Source organism: Rousettus aegyptiacus, unplaced genomic scaffold, assembly GCF_014176215.1.
Source record: "Rousettus aegyptiacus isolate mRouAeg1 unplaced genomic scaffold, mRouAeg1.p scaffold_m13_p_12, whole genome shotgun sequence".
In the NCBI taxonomy this organism is placed as follows: Eukaryota; Metazoa; Chordata; class Mammalia; order Chiroptera; family Pteropodidae; genus Rousettus; species Rousettus aegyptiacus.
The window spans coordinates 2521798-2537706 of record NW_023416287.1 but is presented as its reverse complement, the minus strand read 5'-3'; the positions used below and the strand labels follow the sequence as shown (position 1 = coordinate 2537706).

The following is a 15909-nucleotide window of genomic DNA, read 5'->3' as shown; positions in this document are numbered from 1 at the left end:
CGACAGGCTTCTCCTCGCCCCTCCCGCCCCCCAGGCGCGGGCTGGTTGCTGAGTGTCCTGGCTTCTGTAGCTGTCTCGTTAGATTTCATTAGGAAAATTCGCTCTGGGCAATGGAGGTTGTACAGGAAAGTGAAACATACCATTCCCCTTAAATGCAAATTATGTTGCCCAGAAGCCCCCGGGGTGCCTGGATTTCCACCTGAATTCCGGACATTTTAAACAGACCTTCCACTAAAGCCGAATTTATCTTCCGGGATTCCCCCTCTCTCTCCCAGCCCCCACTTCCGGCCCTCTTAGTCCCCTTCCTGCTCATCTTTTCTGGAATGGCACTTCTCCCCTAGAAATTCTCTGCGGCGTCACCTGGAGAAGGAATGCAGAGCCCAGGTCAGGTGATTGTGGAGGCCTTCAGGACCAGCCTGCAAGCACGGTGGCCACAGGGGGGCTGTCCCCTGCCCGCCCCCACGCTGAGGGCTGACTACAGCTAGGGAGGCCGGTGAAGGCACTGAATCCATGTCGGGGGGACCCCTGGCCTCTGGGCCCCAGCTGGCGCTCTTCGGTCTGAGCACATCAGTGTTTCCCTACGTCTGGGTTCCGCCGTCTTCACATCAGCCCTGCACCTGCTCCTACCCTCACCCAACTGAGGCATTTTCCTTTCCTTTGGCATTTGTCTCAAACAGCCTGGTCACGCGGCCCCTTCAGCAGACAGCAGCAAGCTGCTGCTGCCTCCGCCGGCCAAGGCTGGCAGAGAAGATGCTGGAAGGTAAAGGATGGGCGCCCCGAGTCGTAACTGAACAGGAGGAATTAATCGAACAGCTTCAAAGTCTTACTGCCACTCAGTCAGCACTCAGAAAACATTTGTCACTGGGAGGCTGAGAAACGTGACAGGTGTCTCAATTTTCTCCCATGTTCTCTCCCTTTGCCTCAGTGGGAAAAGAGTTCCTCCTTTTCCTCATCTGAAACAAACCCAGTGACAAGGAACGACAGTGGTGGGCCGCAGGGGAGGCTCTTCTGCCAACGCCCCTCCCCCAATGCCACTGCCCAACGAAGAGGGTTTTCCCGGGGTCCTGCCCCTTCCCTCTTGCCCACCTCCCCTCCCTCTCCAAGGACTCGCTTCTACTTTGCTTTGTCTTTCCTGCAGACAGGGATGAACTAAGACAGACGGCTGACAGGCAGCTACTTATAACGGGCATGCGCCTCGTGCGCTGGCGGTGAGCACTCCTAAGCGCGTATACTGGCAACTGCTTGTTGATTACGAGGCGCCGGCGTGGGGGCATCACGCAGTGGTGAAGACTGGGTTTGGGAAGCCCCGGGCGTCACATGGGGCCACAGAGAAGGGGGCTGCATCCCCGCGGGTGGCAGCGGTGCCGTTCAGAGAGTCGGCGGTAAAGAGCGCCTTCTTCCCACCCGGGTTCCTCACGTGCTACCCACGTGCTACCGACGGCGTCTGGCCCTTCGGCGTCTAACTGAGGCAGCCTCTCCCGCTCCTTCTTAATTCAGCGAGTGTGGAAACCCGCTGCTTCTGCTTATCTGGACCTTGACCTCCAGGCCTCCCTTCCTCTGGGGCGTGCAGCGCCTCCCTGGAGCCCTCCGCTCCCACACACCTGCGGGGACAGGGCCCGGACGCAGCCTTTGTCCCTCGCCCCAGCTCAGCCTTCTCCAGGCTCCCTGACCCGCTGCTCTTCTCCTCTTCCTGAACTGTGTGGCCTCATTAACTGACTTCGCTTCCTTATTCCTTCTCGTTCCTATCAATATTCACCTCTTTCCCTCATAGAAAAACAACCAGAATTGGAAATCGATGCTTAAGATACTTCGCTCTTATAAAATTACAACAGACCCTAAAAACGACGGTCCTGGTGGGTGGGCCAGGCACAGACTAGGCTGCCCGCTACCGTCTCTCAGCAGCCAGGTCCGGCCTGGCATGGCCACGTGTCTGTCCTAAGCCAACAAGATCGCCAGCCCTGAGCGGCCTTGCCAGTCAGCGCCATCAGTCAGAGCGGCCCCCACTCAGCCCAGCGGCTGTTCGCCCCAGCTCTTACCTGACCAGGTTCCTCTGGCCCCAGTGGCCTGGCCGCCCAGCCGCCTTAGGGACAGTCAGCTCCTCAGACGTCTGGCCGCTCATGGGGTCTCCCGAGTCCCACCGCTGATCTGTGACGGAGTTTCAGCTCTGAACTCCATGCGCCCAAGCGGTTTGGGGTTTTCAGATTCTGATGGCCAGTCACTACAGAAAAATAAACGGGGGAACATCAGACTTAAACACTGAAGTGTTTCCTTCCTGGTTCTAATTTACCTTTAAATTAAGGTGACCTCTACTCAAGTCTCAGGGTTCCCTCTCACCCTATAGCAGTGTCTTCAACCAGGGGGCGATTTTGCCCCCCAGAGGATACTTGGCAAAGTCTAGAGACATTTTTGGTTGCTACGAATAAGGGGATGCTACTGGCATCTAGTGGGTAGAAGCTAGGGAAAACGACTAAGCATCCTACAGTGCGCAGGACAGCCCCACAACAAAGAAGCGCCTGGCCCCTAACATCAGCAGTGCAGAGGCTGGGCGGACTCCATCCCACGCGCTGAGCAGCGCTGGGCTCCTGCACGCGCCCCGCCGGCCCCTCCCGGCCTCGCCGCTCCCTCCCGCAGCGTCCCCCTCTCCCCTCTCCAGGACTCAAGTGTTCAAGATTCCGTCACGACATCAATTTCTCCCCTTGAAGGTATTTCCGATCTAGCAATTCTGTATCATCATAATAAGGATGACTGTCACTTTGAAGTCTTAACTCTTTTTTTCTAAACTCGGATGACTAATCCTCCTAAATAACTGGCTGAAAATCTCCAACTAGACTACTCATCCTTTCACAACTCTGCCGTGCCTAAAACCCAACTGGCTCCTCCACCGTGCCGCCTCCTCCCCAGGTCCTCCCCAGCTTCCCTTTCCCACATGTGTCCCATCATGCAGGTACCAGACTTTGGCTCCTCCACCTTTTGTGCCATTTTAGCACAGAAGCTGCTTGAGGGTCCTTTGGGATCCCTCAAGTCCCTCCCTCTGGCCTTCCCGCTTCCTCTCCCATGTGTGGTCCTCCCTCCCCAAAAGGTCGGGACAGTTCTCCACACTGCCTTAACCTCTTCTGAAACTCACCTCGAATCCTCACCTGCAGGACAGAAAAACCATCAACACCTCCACTGCATGCCCAGATGGCCTCAAAACTGCTGGCCCTGACATGCTGCGGTCCCCTTGGAGACATCCTATCCAACTCTTCCTGCCTTTCTCTCCCATTCATCTTCCAAGACCCCACATAGTGGCCTATCATCTTTACCCAGCCCTGGGCCACGTGCCCTGCCATCTTCCTTCCTGGTAAGCGGACACCTCCCAGCCCCCACCTTCTATTCACAGCCAAGCCCTCCACCACTCCATGGAGGCCCATGTGAAATGCCATTTTCTCCATCAAGACTTCCAAGGTCCCTCCAATTAGAAGTCTTTTCTTTCATTTCTATGTTGTTTACCCTTTCGAATGGAGGATGGGTATTCGTGTAGACTTGACTTTACTCCCTCAGTCCACGTGCTTTCCTGGCTAACAACCAAGGTACTAGAGTGTTGAACAAAGGGGTCCCACAGGCCCAAGAGGACGTCGAACAAAGAGGCCAAGGATCCATTCCTTGATGAATGCTTTGGGCAAGAGCCCTAGCGGAATGGGCCGTGCACGAGGCCTGGCGAGAGCAAACCGTCCCTTTGGGGTCCCCATCGCTACGTCCCTGGGGCTCTAACCCCAACGTCTACTGACCTTCCACTCGGCAGAGCTCAGCATCCCTGGGGCCTCAACTCCTTATCCATTTGGGGCTGCTGGGTCTGCATCGGGGCAGTGAGCCCTCTCCTCCTACGCCCTGGAAATCCTCCTCCTCGCCCCAGCGGCGGTCCCCCGTATTGGGTGTTTGCCCACCGCCATCGGTGAGACCAAGGGCTTGCCCCTGAGCGCCCCCGACCATCCCTTCCAGCCTTCGTGAGTTTTAGAGTCAGGAAGAGTGGTTCCACGGCGCCAGCCGGCCTCGTGGTGTCCCAGGCTTGGCCGCCATACGCCCGCCCACCAACCGCTTCCAACCACCCCAGCAGCACAACCTCTTAGGGCGTTCCAACGCGGCGCCCCCTGTTGGACCTCCCACTCATATCCGGTTTCCGGTCCAACGCCCCCTGTTCATTCGCCAGGCAGCCTTGATTGGCGTGACCCCAGCCCAATGGCTGACCCAGCGCTGGGGTCGGAGGGGAAGAAGTTGACTGATGCGACCCAGTTGGCCCATTCAGTGGATGCCCAAGTCGCTGAAGTGTTGTGCGTGGGTGTAGTTGGCCAAAGTTTGAACCAAAGTTCAGTGTTGGCTTTTGGAAGTGTGTAGACCCGCAGAGCTGAGATGTTGCGCCTTCGGGGGGCCCCCACACGTTACCTAGGGTCGGACTCTTTCAGCTTTACTGCGCGCAGCGCGGCAACGCGGACGGCAGATGTGGGGGCCACACTTGCTGCATTGTGGACGTTGGTCTCCTCGTTCTAAAAGAGATGCGTTAGACTTAATGAGGGTGCATCGCGCGTGGTTCGCCCGCCTGCGGCTCGTGGCGACAGCGATCCAGGCGGTGCGCCTCGCTTGCCGCAGCCCACCCCCCGCGTCGCACGTCCCGCCATACCGCCCCTGCCCGCAGGCCAGGTAGCCACCTGCGCCGCCGCCCTGCCCCCCGTCCCCGCCTAGCTGCCTCGCACTGAAAGGTGGTTTGCAGGTTCTCACCCGCTGGCGAGACAGACCTGATGGCCGTGTCCCGGGTTTTACGTGATCCGCAAGCAGCAAAATTTTTCCGGGGCTCGAATCTCACTGCAGACCCCAGGGCAGCAGCAGTGCGCGCACACGCGCCGAGCCCACCCAGTCAGCGTGGGTGTTTACCCCCGCCGACTCTGAGCCCAACACGAGCGACAGTGATTCGGTTTAGTGTCGCCTCGGAAAAGTAAAGCGGCTGCCCCGGGAGACCCATAGCGAGAGAAGAGGGGCTGGAATGGGGCTGGAGAGGAGCTGGAGGAAGGAGCTGACAGACCCACCCTGCAGCCAGCGCCCGAGGCGGGGAGCGCCGCACCGCGACTGCGGTCGCCCGCGCGGCTCGGCGCGGCACGGCGCGGCACGATGTACGTCTCTGGGCTCAGTGCGCACAGGCTTGACCAGTCTCTGCGACCACCCTGAACTGGCCATGAATCCCAACTGAGATCCCCTTTAACCCTTCCCCAGAGCAGTAGGACCCCCAGAACTCCGAGGCCTGCACTCTGTGGGGTCCCCATGCGCATCCTGCGGCCGCCCCCCCCCCCACTCCCGTTGCGTGCCGCGGCGGCTACTGCCCAGAGGGTCTCCATGATACATTCCCGAGACTCTCTTATTCCCTGAATCACCGTCCACGTAAAAGGGGAGAACTCGGCCTGCGCCACCCCAAGCTACCGCGAAGACCCCCGGAGCTCGGTGGGGATGGGAGAGACATTGAAGTGCTTTGCGGGGACCAGCCTCCGCAAGCCGGCAAACACGAGCTGCAGAAGCGCTGGGAAGTACCCCAAGGCGTTTTGAAAACAAACTGTGTGCGCACACCTCGCTCCGGCCTCCTGTCCTCCCCGCCAGTGGGCTCGCGACCACCTGTCGCATCCTCGCGCGCGCGCCGGCGCCCCCTTCTCATGCTACTAAAGCCTTGCGCTCCGGACTTGGGGCTCAGGATCCAAGGCTGCCCAGGGCTGGGGGCCGGGGCTCAGGGGTTCAGGGTATTTGGGGGTTATGAAACACTCATGCAGTCCCTCCTCCCCCTTCTCACCCCCCCATTTGGGTCTGGGAGGGAGGGGTTCAGCTCCTGCGTTCAAGCAGCCCAGGGCCCACGTCTTGCGTCACGTGTCCGCAACGCAGGAGAGCTCTCTGGCCAGGGGAGAAGAGAGGAGAAAGACTCCAAATCAGTCAGGGAGAGGAGGGGAAGGAGCCAAAACGTCCCTGCGAGGCCTGCGCTCATCAGCCCCCTTACTCAAAGTCGGGGCTCCCAGAGCCGCCTGGGCACTGGGCCGGCGTCCCCTGGCGGCGGAGAAAGAGCACTGCGAGCGACTTTCGGACCGAATCGACACGCTCCTCAGATCCAAGCAGAAGTGACTGGCCTGGAGCACAGAAAGGAGAGAGGAGGGGACAAGGGCAGGCCAAGAGGGGGGGCTAGGGGCAGCCTGAGGGGATGAAAAGTGGCCAGGAAGGAGCCAGCACTCCATCAGCAACAATAGAGTTGCTTCTGCTGCAGTCTCGGGTTTGAGGCCCTGAACCCCCAGACCTCGCGAGGGTTGGCAAGTGAGGTCGGAGAACTTTCCGGCTGGTTCTTTGATTTTTTTTTAAGATATTTTTTTCACCCTAGTTTGGTTGGGTGCTCCGTATTACGGGGCCCCAAGTTTATTTTAAGAGTTCGCCACCGTGTTATGGGCGTGCGCAACTGCCTCGACGGCAATAATATGTCAGGACAACGCAATAGCCCCCCTGAACTCGGGGAACAGCCCGAGCAACCACCCTTGGAGGCCTCAGGGGCAGCTGCCCCCAGTGCTGGGCCTGGCGCAGCCGAAGAGATGGAGACCCAACCGCCTGACAGCGAGTCCATCCCCATCAAGACAGAAGGCGAGGCCCAGGGACCCCCAGAGGTCCCCAAGCCCAACTTCCAGGGCCTCAGCCAAGCCCTGGAGGAAGCTGGAGCCCATGGAGGTTACAGCCCACCTCCTGAGGAAGCCATGCCCTTCGAGGTCAAGCAGCCCAGCGTGGGAGGCTTCTGGCCGGCCCTGGAGCAACCTGGAGGCACCAGTGGAGCCCATGCAAACCTCGAGGGCCTCAGCCCAGCACTGGAGGAGCCTGGATCCTTCCATGAGGCCAGACCAAGCCTGGGAAGCTACAGCCCTCCACCAGAAGAAGCCATGCCCTTTGAGCATGAGCAGCCTGCCGGGGGAGACTGCAGCCAGTCTCTCCTGCAGGGCTCAGACCTCACTCCAGGAGGTCCGGGAGCAGGGGTCCTCAGCACTCCTTCCGAGGAGCTGGGAGCCCCCAGTCCTGCAAAGGCAGGCTTCAGAGGAAGCTGCAGCCCTGCCCCTGAGGAGACTATGCCATTTGAATTTGATGGAGCAGCCTTTGGAGAAGACAGCCCAGCCTCTGGGCTCCCCAGAGCTATCCCACGAATCGACGGCGGTGGCGGCAGCCAGGTCGCGGCAGTCACGGTGCCGAGTGCGGTCCTTCTCGCTCCCGCCGCGGACGAGCCCCCCCACCGAGTCCCAGACGCCATCGGCAGCCCATCCCGAGAGGCTGTCCGACCTTCTCCACGCTTCGCAGGCGGCAGCCCCCCGATGGAGATCTCCGGATCCCCGCTCAAGATTGGCAGCACCCCCGTTGGGGTCGACGACGCTCCCATCAACATGGACAGCCCCCCAATCGCGCTCGATGACCCGCCCATCGAGGTCTCCCGAGCCCCAGTTAAGAGAGCCGGAGCAGAAGGAGAGAGACCCCCAGCCGGAGGAGAAGCAGCCGAGATGGAAAGACGCTCAGCCGCAGCTGCCGGGGAGGGAGGCCAGGTCCCCTCCGCCGGAGACGGGGCTCCTGCCGCCCCTGCCGCCCCAGCCGCCCCAGCCGCCGGGGCCGCCCGAGCTGCCCGAGCCGCTCCAGCCGCCGCCGCTGACGCGCCAGCCGCGGGCGCTGCCCCGGCCGCTCCTGCCGCCCGAGCAGCCCCTGCTGCCCCTGCCTCCGGAGCCCGCCCCAAGATCCGTTTCCTCAGGCCCCCCAGCCCCGAGATTCAGGCTGCCGATCCGCCTACTCCGCAGCCTGCTCGTGCGCACGCCTGGCGGGGAAGGGCCGAGCGCGGCCGGCGCCGCGACGGCGACCGCGGGTCGGTCAGCAGCGACGGCGACCGCAGCAGCGATGGGTCCGACGATGGCACCTTCGGGTGCCAGCGCTGCGTGCCGCGCCCGCGAAGCCGCCGCCGCCGAAAGCCCCGGCGCCACTCGCTCCGCAACTTCTTCCTGCAAGCCTTCGGGGGCTGCTTCGGCCGAGCCGAGAGCGCCGAGCCCAGCGCTCCGCGCAGCGCCAAGGTCAAGAAGATTCCAGTGGCGGAGAAGCGCAGACAGATGCGCAAGGAGGCCCTGGAGCAGCGCGCGCAGAGGCGCGCCGAGAAGAAGCGCAGCAAGCTCATCGACAAGCAGCTGCAGAACGAAAAGATGGGTTACATGTGTACGCATCGCCTGCTGCTTCTAGGTAATGCGGCGGGCGCTGCCCGCGGGCGGCAGGGCCGCCGGGGCCCCGGGAGCGGGCGGCCGGGCTGCCGGTGGGGCCCGGGGCCTGGCGGCGGGAGGAGGGTGTCCGGGCAAAGGCGGGAAGAGCCTGCTAGAAAGTTCCAGCGAGGGGCCCTAACTTTGTCCCGGGAGCGGGAGGGGGCTCGGGGGGGCTCGGGTGGCCGAAGTATGTGCCCTCCAGGGAGAAAAGTGGTGCCGGACAACACCGAGGGTCGTTTCCGGCTGGACAAACCAGCGCCCACGCCCGTAAGACGCCCCCGAACCCTGGGGTGGGGGCCGGCACGAAAGGCGGGGGCTTCAGGTGAGCCAGCAGCTGCCGGGGAGGGGCCTCGCGGTTCTGCGGGCTCGGCTGGCTGGGGCCGCGGCGGGCTGGGGTCGCTGGGGCAGGCGCGTCCCGCCTCGCCTGGCTGCTTGGACTCGGACGGCTTGTCGTTGGTGTGTGTGGGTGTCCATATTGTGTCCGCCTGTGCATGACGTGCTCAAGTGTCCCCCAGTTCCCACCCCTGGCACCCCCAAATCACCCGCCGACTGTGTACACGTACGGGGGCAGGGGCTGTCTTGTGTTGTGCGCCATGGCGCGGGCAGAAACTTTCCGCGTTCGCATACTCTGGTGGTACCCGTGAGCTGGCGCTCTGCAGCGGGCGGCGCGCGTATGCGGAGAGAAGGCGGCGGGACCCCTCGGGTCATCTGTTGGGGGCCTCTGGCTGGAGGGAGGGGCCGCCTCCCTCCGGCCTCCATAACCTTTTTTTCCTGTGTGTCTTTCTCTCTTTTTTCCCTTTGCGCTAAGCGTTTCCTCACTTCTCATTCGTTCGCCAAACCCTCCCGCCTTTACGGTTGAAAAACCAGACACTCAGGTATCTGGGGCGTCCCGGGCCGCACACGCGAGTCCGGTATCTGCACACACTCGGCTCACCTGCTGGGAGGGGTGGAGGGATGAGGGGGAAAAACGACGCTTAACGTGCCGGAGGCGAGTCCGGGTCCCAAACCGCGGGGCTGGTTCCAAGGGGGTGGGCGTGGCTATGTCTTAAAAACATGAAATAATCTTTTTCCTAGGGAAGAGCCGAGGTAAGCCAATCATTTACACTCATTTTACACGTTTACGCTAGTGCGGTAGGAGGGGCTTGGTTTAAAAGGGGGCTGTGCGTTGGGAGTGGGTTGCCGTCTCGTGTTTGAAATGCAATTAAAATAAAACTGGAAAAAAACGCTTCGAGTGTATTTTCAGCGTGTGAACAAAATGGTACAACTGTGACTATGACTTATGAAATATGTAAATATCTGCCTGTGAATCTTTTCAAACAGCTTTAGCTGGGGGCAGAGAGGCTCAAAGGTAAGATCCTCTGCAAATGGGCTTGGGGTAAAAAAAATTCAAAAGGCCTTCTGTTAACAATCATATTAGAAGGGTACAGTTGGGGGTCCCCACCCCCTCCCCCCACAAGACCCTCTCCCCTATCTACAGTCCTTCCCTGGCCCTTCCCAGTTCCCATCCCCCCTTGGCCTCCTCAAGGCTCCTTAGCTGAAATCTGGGGTCACCGGCTGGGAGGAGGGGCCTCAATTAATCAAAGCAGCAATTAGCAATGGTCTGAATGTGTGGCTTAAATAATTTCCAAAGCGAAGCTCTGCAGTCTTAATTTCTTTCTTTTATTCTCTAAGACCTTCCAAGGGATTTGAAGATCACCATTTCTAAGGCTTTGCTACATTTGTTTGCTAAATAGTCTGTCGTGTGCAATGGTTTTACTTAATGACATTATGGCCATAACTGTCTGCTGTTGTGATGTGCGTCTCTCACAAATCACAGTGTCAAACGCGATGGTCATTTATACCCACCCAGGGAGATGATGACATCATCATTTTTCCAAACACATACAGAAGGAAGGTAGTTTTAAAAATTGGATGTCCCAGATGTGCTAAAGCCACAGAGCCTTAAATGACAATGCTTTATTTTCCTGCAAACAAGCAATTTTGCCATAACAGTCCCAGTTTAATATTCCAAGCATAGCTCTGGCAAGCAAACCTGTGATGGGGAAGGGGGTGAAGACAGGGGAGCCCAGTGACAGGGTGCGCTCGGCCCCTCGCGGGCAGTGTCCCTGGCATGCTGGAGCCTCAGCCGCCTCCTTTGTGAACTGAAGCTTCCCCAGCAGATCTCTGAAGTCTCCTTTGCTCCATATTTTGAGTCGTTTATTCTGAGGGTTTAGGGTGGGGAGGAGGAGGGAGCACAGTCCACTTAAATCAGCACTAGAGGCTCAAACCTTAGATGCTGCAAATGTCGACCCTGCAGCAAACTGTCGTGTCTGGGGCAGAGTCTTAAGAATATTTGACATTTCCCTTCTTTTGTATGGGGGACATTTGCTGGGGTCACCCCGCCATCATCCTGGCTCTGTCCCCGGCTGGTGGCGGTCAGCATGTTCAGAAGCAGTGTAGTCCGGGGCACCAGACCTGGGGCCATGTGTGGCAAGGACCTGGACTCAGCCAGCGTCACCTGCTTGCCAGGGCAGTCGTGGAACCAGGCTACCACTGACCAGGTTTCATTTTGCCAGAGTGACAAGAGAGGTACCCCAGCCAGGTCTGAGCTATAATTCCAGGATGAGGAATTATACTTAGGACAAGAATTTTCGCTAGTATTCTAACCCTAATGTATAAAACAAGACATCCTATCTTCCTACCACTGAAAATGCAGGCCAAATGACCATCCTTTGATTTGGTTCCTAATTTGTGACATGCAGATTCATCTGTTGCTTTAAAAATGTGTGTGTGTGTGTGTGTGTGTGTGTGTGTGTGTGTACACCCACTCTGTTTTTATTGCCCAAACAGCTTAACTACATGACAGGGATTTTTTTTTTCAGCAGTTGGCATGCAATATTATATAAATTTCAGGTGTGCAACATAGTGATTAGACATTTATACACCTTATAAAGTGATCACTCCGGTAAGCCTAGTGCCCATCTGTCACCATAGTTATTATGATATTACTGACTGTATTCCTTCTACCGTATTCAGGGAATCTTAAAAGGGAAAAAGATATAATCAATAACATGACCAAAAGTCTAGAATATTTAAAGAGTTGAAGCCTTTTTCTTACTCAACACTATCTAATTATAGACTTTCCATGTTTCTCTTGCCCCTTCAAATAATTTTGGTGGCTTAAACATATTTTCGGAAACCTAATTTGGGTGTGATTCCCTCATTGTTTAGCAATCGGAGGGACTGCTAGATTAGAATTTCTTGGCCACCGCTGCGTTTATTAAAATTGCGCAGGTGAATGTTACACATCATGATGGCTGTTCTGCCACGACACGTGCTTTATACAGTGAATCTCAATTAATCGTGTGATTCATTTGTGCCACCAGATGCAACAGTGATACATCGCATTCCGTCGTGCACGAGGAGTCTCCCTGCCCCCCCAATACAGCCATTTTTCCATATTCAAAATGCCTTCACTGAGCTGTGCAGTGAAAGAGTATGGCTTGTCAGGCCACAGAATTCTCGGAATTAAGAGACTTTTCTTATTTTCCCTTCTCTGTTTCTCTGTACTATTTCATACTTCTCAAAGGCCAACATTCTTCCCTGCTTTTAAAAGTCCAATCGCCCATAGATTCTCTTAAAAAACATTTTTTTTTTGTATCCGAGTAAGTTAAATTGTTTAATCTGCCCACATTATGTATACCATGAAAAAACTGGTATTAAGCAAAGAAAAGTAGGGTTTGTCACCATATTGTATACCCACCCCCAACCTGAAAGAAAGGGGTTTACAAACTGCTCTCAGAGTTATTAATAACCGGCAGTAGTAATGATTTCATATAATGATGGCACATCCTGATTGTACTTTTAAAAGCCTTTCATCGAGTCACATTTGTCTTTTGAAACAGCCTTGGGCAATAAAAATGTGAGAGGACCCTATTTCCTAGGCAAATAAACCCAAAGCCCAGATATTAAATGTCAGGGACTTTTGTTCAGAGATTGCCAGGTAAGTGAAAGAGTCCGCGCTTGTCCCCGAATGTGGTGGCAATAGGCCGTGGCGCATTGTCTGAACGTGAAGCGTGGTCGTCACAAGTGTGCTGTGTGCTCTTGGAATCCCTCGTCGGATGACAGGTGCCCAGCGGTCTTCTGCTGTCTGGATTCCAGCCGAAGCCCAGCAGACCCCCGGCTATAAATGTCTGTGGAGTGTCCGTGAAATGTGAGCGCCCCCCCAGTTCGGGGCCGCCTCCCCTTGCTGGGGTGAGATTCGGTTTCCACCATTTGCTCCAACTCATCTGCCAACACTGCAGCCCTGGCTTGTTTGTCAGGCTTCTTGTCTTTCCCTTGAATGCAGGTTTTCTCTAAAGTCTGTTTTAAATCCCCGTAGTTTTCTTCAGCAGGGTCTAAAGTTTTCCTCCTGACTCAGGTTTCCATAATAATAATAATAATAATAATAATAATAGTAATAATAATTTTAAAATGCAGCTGCTTTTCTGTCTAGCTTCCCTACATTTTTAGTGTTCAAAAGCCGGCCCTGAATCTAAGGAACCTATTAAAAGGACTCGCTCAGTATTCTAAATTTTTTTTTTTTTTTAAGTATTTCTTACTTTTAGTTGGGGCTGATTCCTACTTAGTGAGAATCAGTGACTAATCTTAGAAACCACCTTCGACTTCCATGTGGGAAGGTTGTTATTAAGCAAAAAAATAAATTTCCGAGGAGGTAACCTAATTGAGTAGATTTTAAATTCCCCACACTGGCCATGGGTCTTTTTTGTAGTCAGGTTTCCTAGTGGATAAAGTGTCCCTCTCGCCCCAGCAAAACTGCGGTTCTTCAGATGCCTCAGCATAAATAAGGTCACTTTTCAGAGGCACAGGGGGACAGCCCATGAAAATCGCTCTCCATGCTTCCTGGCCTCTTTCACCTGTGGCAGAGGTGGGCTGCTTCCCAGAGCCACCTTGTGCGCCTGGCTTTCCCCAGGGGAGTGAAATTAGCATGCCTGTCGTCCATTTGAAAGTCAAATCAAAACAAAGGACAGGGCCGATTGATATGACAGGATCCCCATCACCAATGAAAACAGGTGGCCGAGGAGGGAACCAAAAGCATTGGTCGGTCTAATTAACCCTTCCAGCCCCGGCGGCCCCCCAGTAATAGGACTCCGAGACTTTGGCCCTGCCGACAGCCACCTTAATGGACTTCATTGCATGAGATTAAAAGGGCCTTGGTCCCGTCAGAGTCCTGTTCTGGCCTGTGGTCACCCTGGGCGCAAGATCGCGGTCTCCCGAGGGAGTGAGAGGGATGTGGCCCACGTCTGGCGCCCCTGGGTCTGTCCTGCGGAAGACTCAGCCCGCAAGTCCTAAGTGGCCTTTATAAAAGTGAGGAAGACGTTAGGCCCAGCTGCAGACTGGCCAATGAGCCTTTGGACAAGGAGGGAGGTTTTGAGAAGAATCAGGAGGGGATGCCATTTTCCTTAATTGCTCTAAAAAGGCGGCGGGGTGACAGAAGCAAAGTTCCCTTCTAGAGACGGAGAACTCGGCCAAGGGCATTCCCGGGCCGCGGTAGCCGGGGCCTGCAGACGCCAAGTCTCTCAGACTCTTCCCCAGGGGGGTTTTGCGCTTCGCCTTCCGGATGCCCCGTGAGGCTTCGCTTACGAGGTCTGAGTGGCCGGCGCCCGCGCTCCCTGTGTCCCCGCTGCAGAGGACATTCTTTTGTACACTCTGCAAACGGAGGTCAAGCCGCGGGCACGTGACGCCTTGCAAACCGGCGACTGCGCGAAGTCACTCTCAGGTGAGGGGCGGAGAGGAGATGACGCCCTGGAACAGCGTCACCTGTGCCCGCGCCCCCGCCACCTTTCGGCTAGCCCCCGTCTGTAAACCAACACCGCGGGCGAGGTCGTTCTGCGGTCGTCACACACGTGTGAACAACGACGATGACGAGCTTGTCTGCAGTCTCCTTCCTGACGGCCGGGCGGCCAAGGCGGCGCAGACGGCGCAGACGGCGGCCACTGCGGATGGAGGACGAGGCCTCCGAGGACAAGGTAGGGAGCGGCACGGAAACGGTGCGGGGCCTCTCGGTGTCGTGGGTCGCCACCCGCGTGCTCGGGGCGCGCTGGCCCGGTCCCGGCAGGCCGCGGCACAGGGCGGCGCACCACCCCAGCGGGCATTGCCGGCTGCCCCTGGGGCCGTCACGAGGGGACAGGGGAGGGGAGCGGGGCCCCCCGGGCCCGCCGGGGGGCGCACCCCCGGCCGCCTGGCGGACAGATGAGTTAAACCTCGGGAGGCTCCCTGGGCGTCAGGACGCGGCTTCTGCCCACGGGACGTGGACGTGGGATCTTACCAGGTGCCGCTTTAATGGTTCGGGTCGGGGCGAGGAGAAGAGGTGAAAAGGTACCAGTTACCTGATCCCGAAGTTACGATGAGTCAGTCGGCCAGCGTTTCCGACATCGTCACACACGTTTCGTGTGTGGGACACAGTCAGTTCCCCATGCTTCCCTTCGTGAGCTGAGGGTGAGAGGGGAGTCCCTGGTACCCACTCGCTGAGGGGTGCGGCCGCCGCAGACCCCGTGTCCCCACGGAGCGCGGGTTCCCAGAAGGAAGCGACAGGCGTGGCCCGCAGGAGCGCGGAGGGTTCCCCCAGGCCCCGCCCCGCCCGCCAGAGGCCACGCTTCCTCTCTGCTCCTTCACATGTGGACCGTTTTGCTTTTTTCGCACTGATTGCTACAGTGCAAATGACCGTGAAGGTATTTTTTTTTTTACAGGGAGCCCACATTCCGGTAAGTTTGCAGCTAGATGACTTTTGAAAAGAAAGAACAGGCTTAGGATGCCAGGCGTCATGGTGCAGCCGGGGCCGAGAAGGGCCACTTGCCAGGCCTCTGCTCCCCCGGCCCCTGGGACCGCAGGCCTGCGCCTCAGTTTCCCCAGCTGACCAGCCCCATTGAAAAAGGAAGCAGATTCTAAAAAGCAGCCTGACAGGAACAGACAGGGTTCCGTAGGCACCCTGACAGGAACAGACGGGGTTCCTTAGGGCGCACGCAGGTGCTTACGTGGCCAAGATCACTGGAACACGCGCTCTTAAGTCGGTGCCGTTTTCTTATCAGTGGTTAAGCGTGGTGACTCCTAAGGGTCCAGAGGACGCAAGCTGGAGCCCCGTGGGGTCCGTCCACATGAATGAAAAATCCAACCTGATTTGTCATCAGCATGTTGACTCTTTTGCCTTCGCGGGCATCTGAAATCCTAGAAAGTGTCCATCTTAATCCCTAATAGCCGCTCTCTGTCTAGGGCTCTAGGCCGACAGGAGGCTTGATTAACTTCCTCGTTAAATCATACACGCCATTCAGGGGTCTTTCAGCCCAGATGTGAATGTTTTAATGACTAACTCTAGAAGGGCCCGGAATTGGTGAAGATAGGTCGATAATCCAGGTGGCCACTAGATGGTGAGACAGCATAAGGCAGAATAAAGGGGTCCCAGCAGTAGTGGGGACAGGAGGGAAGCGGGGAGAGCCAGCACAGCGGGGAAGGTGGCCCCTCCCTGCCGCCCCTGCCGCCCCCGCCGCCCCAGGACGAACCCCAGATTCGGTAGGCCCCAAGGCTTCAGTCGAACCCGGCCTTGTATTTTTAAGGAGTGACTTCTCTCTGCTGTCTGTGCTCGGATACTTAGGAGCATTTGGGGGGCTCT

The 15909-nt window shown here is 57.3% G+C and overlaps 1 protein-coding gene across 1 annotated transcript; it reads left to right on the top strand.

The window, feature by feature from the left end:
* Positions 1–5139: 5139 nt before the first annotated feature.
* LOC118610007 (protein ALEX-like) lies at positions 5140–8565 on the top strand. The gene is made up of 3 exons (XM_036229687.1): positions 5140–5158; positions 6425–8247; positions 8467–8565. The coding sequence occupies exons 1-2, from the start codon at positions 5140–5142 to the stop codon at positions 8245–8247; spliced, it is 1842 nt and encodes a 613-aa protein (XP_036085580.1). The 3' UTR covers positions 8467–8565.
* The last annotated feature ends 7344 nt before the right edge of the window (positions 8566–15909 follow it).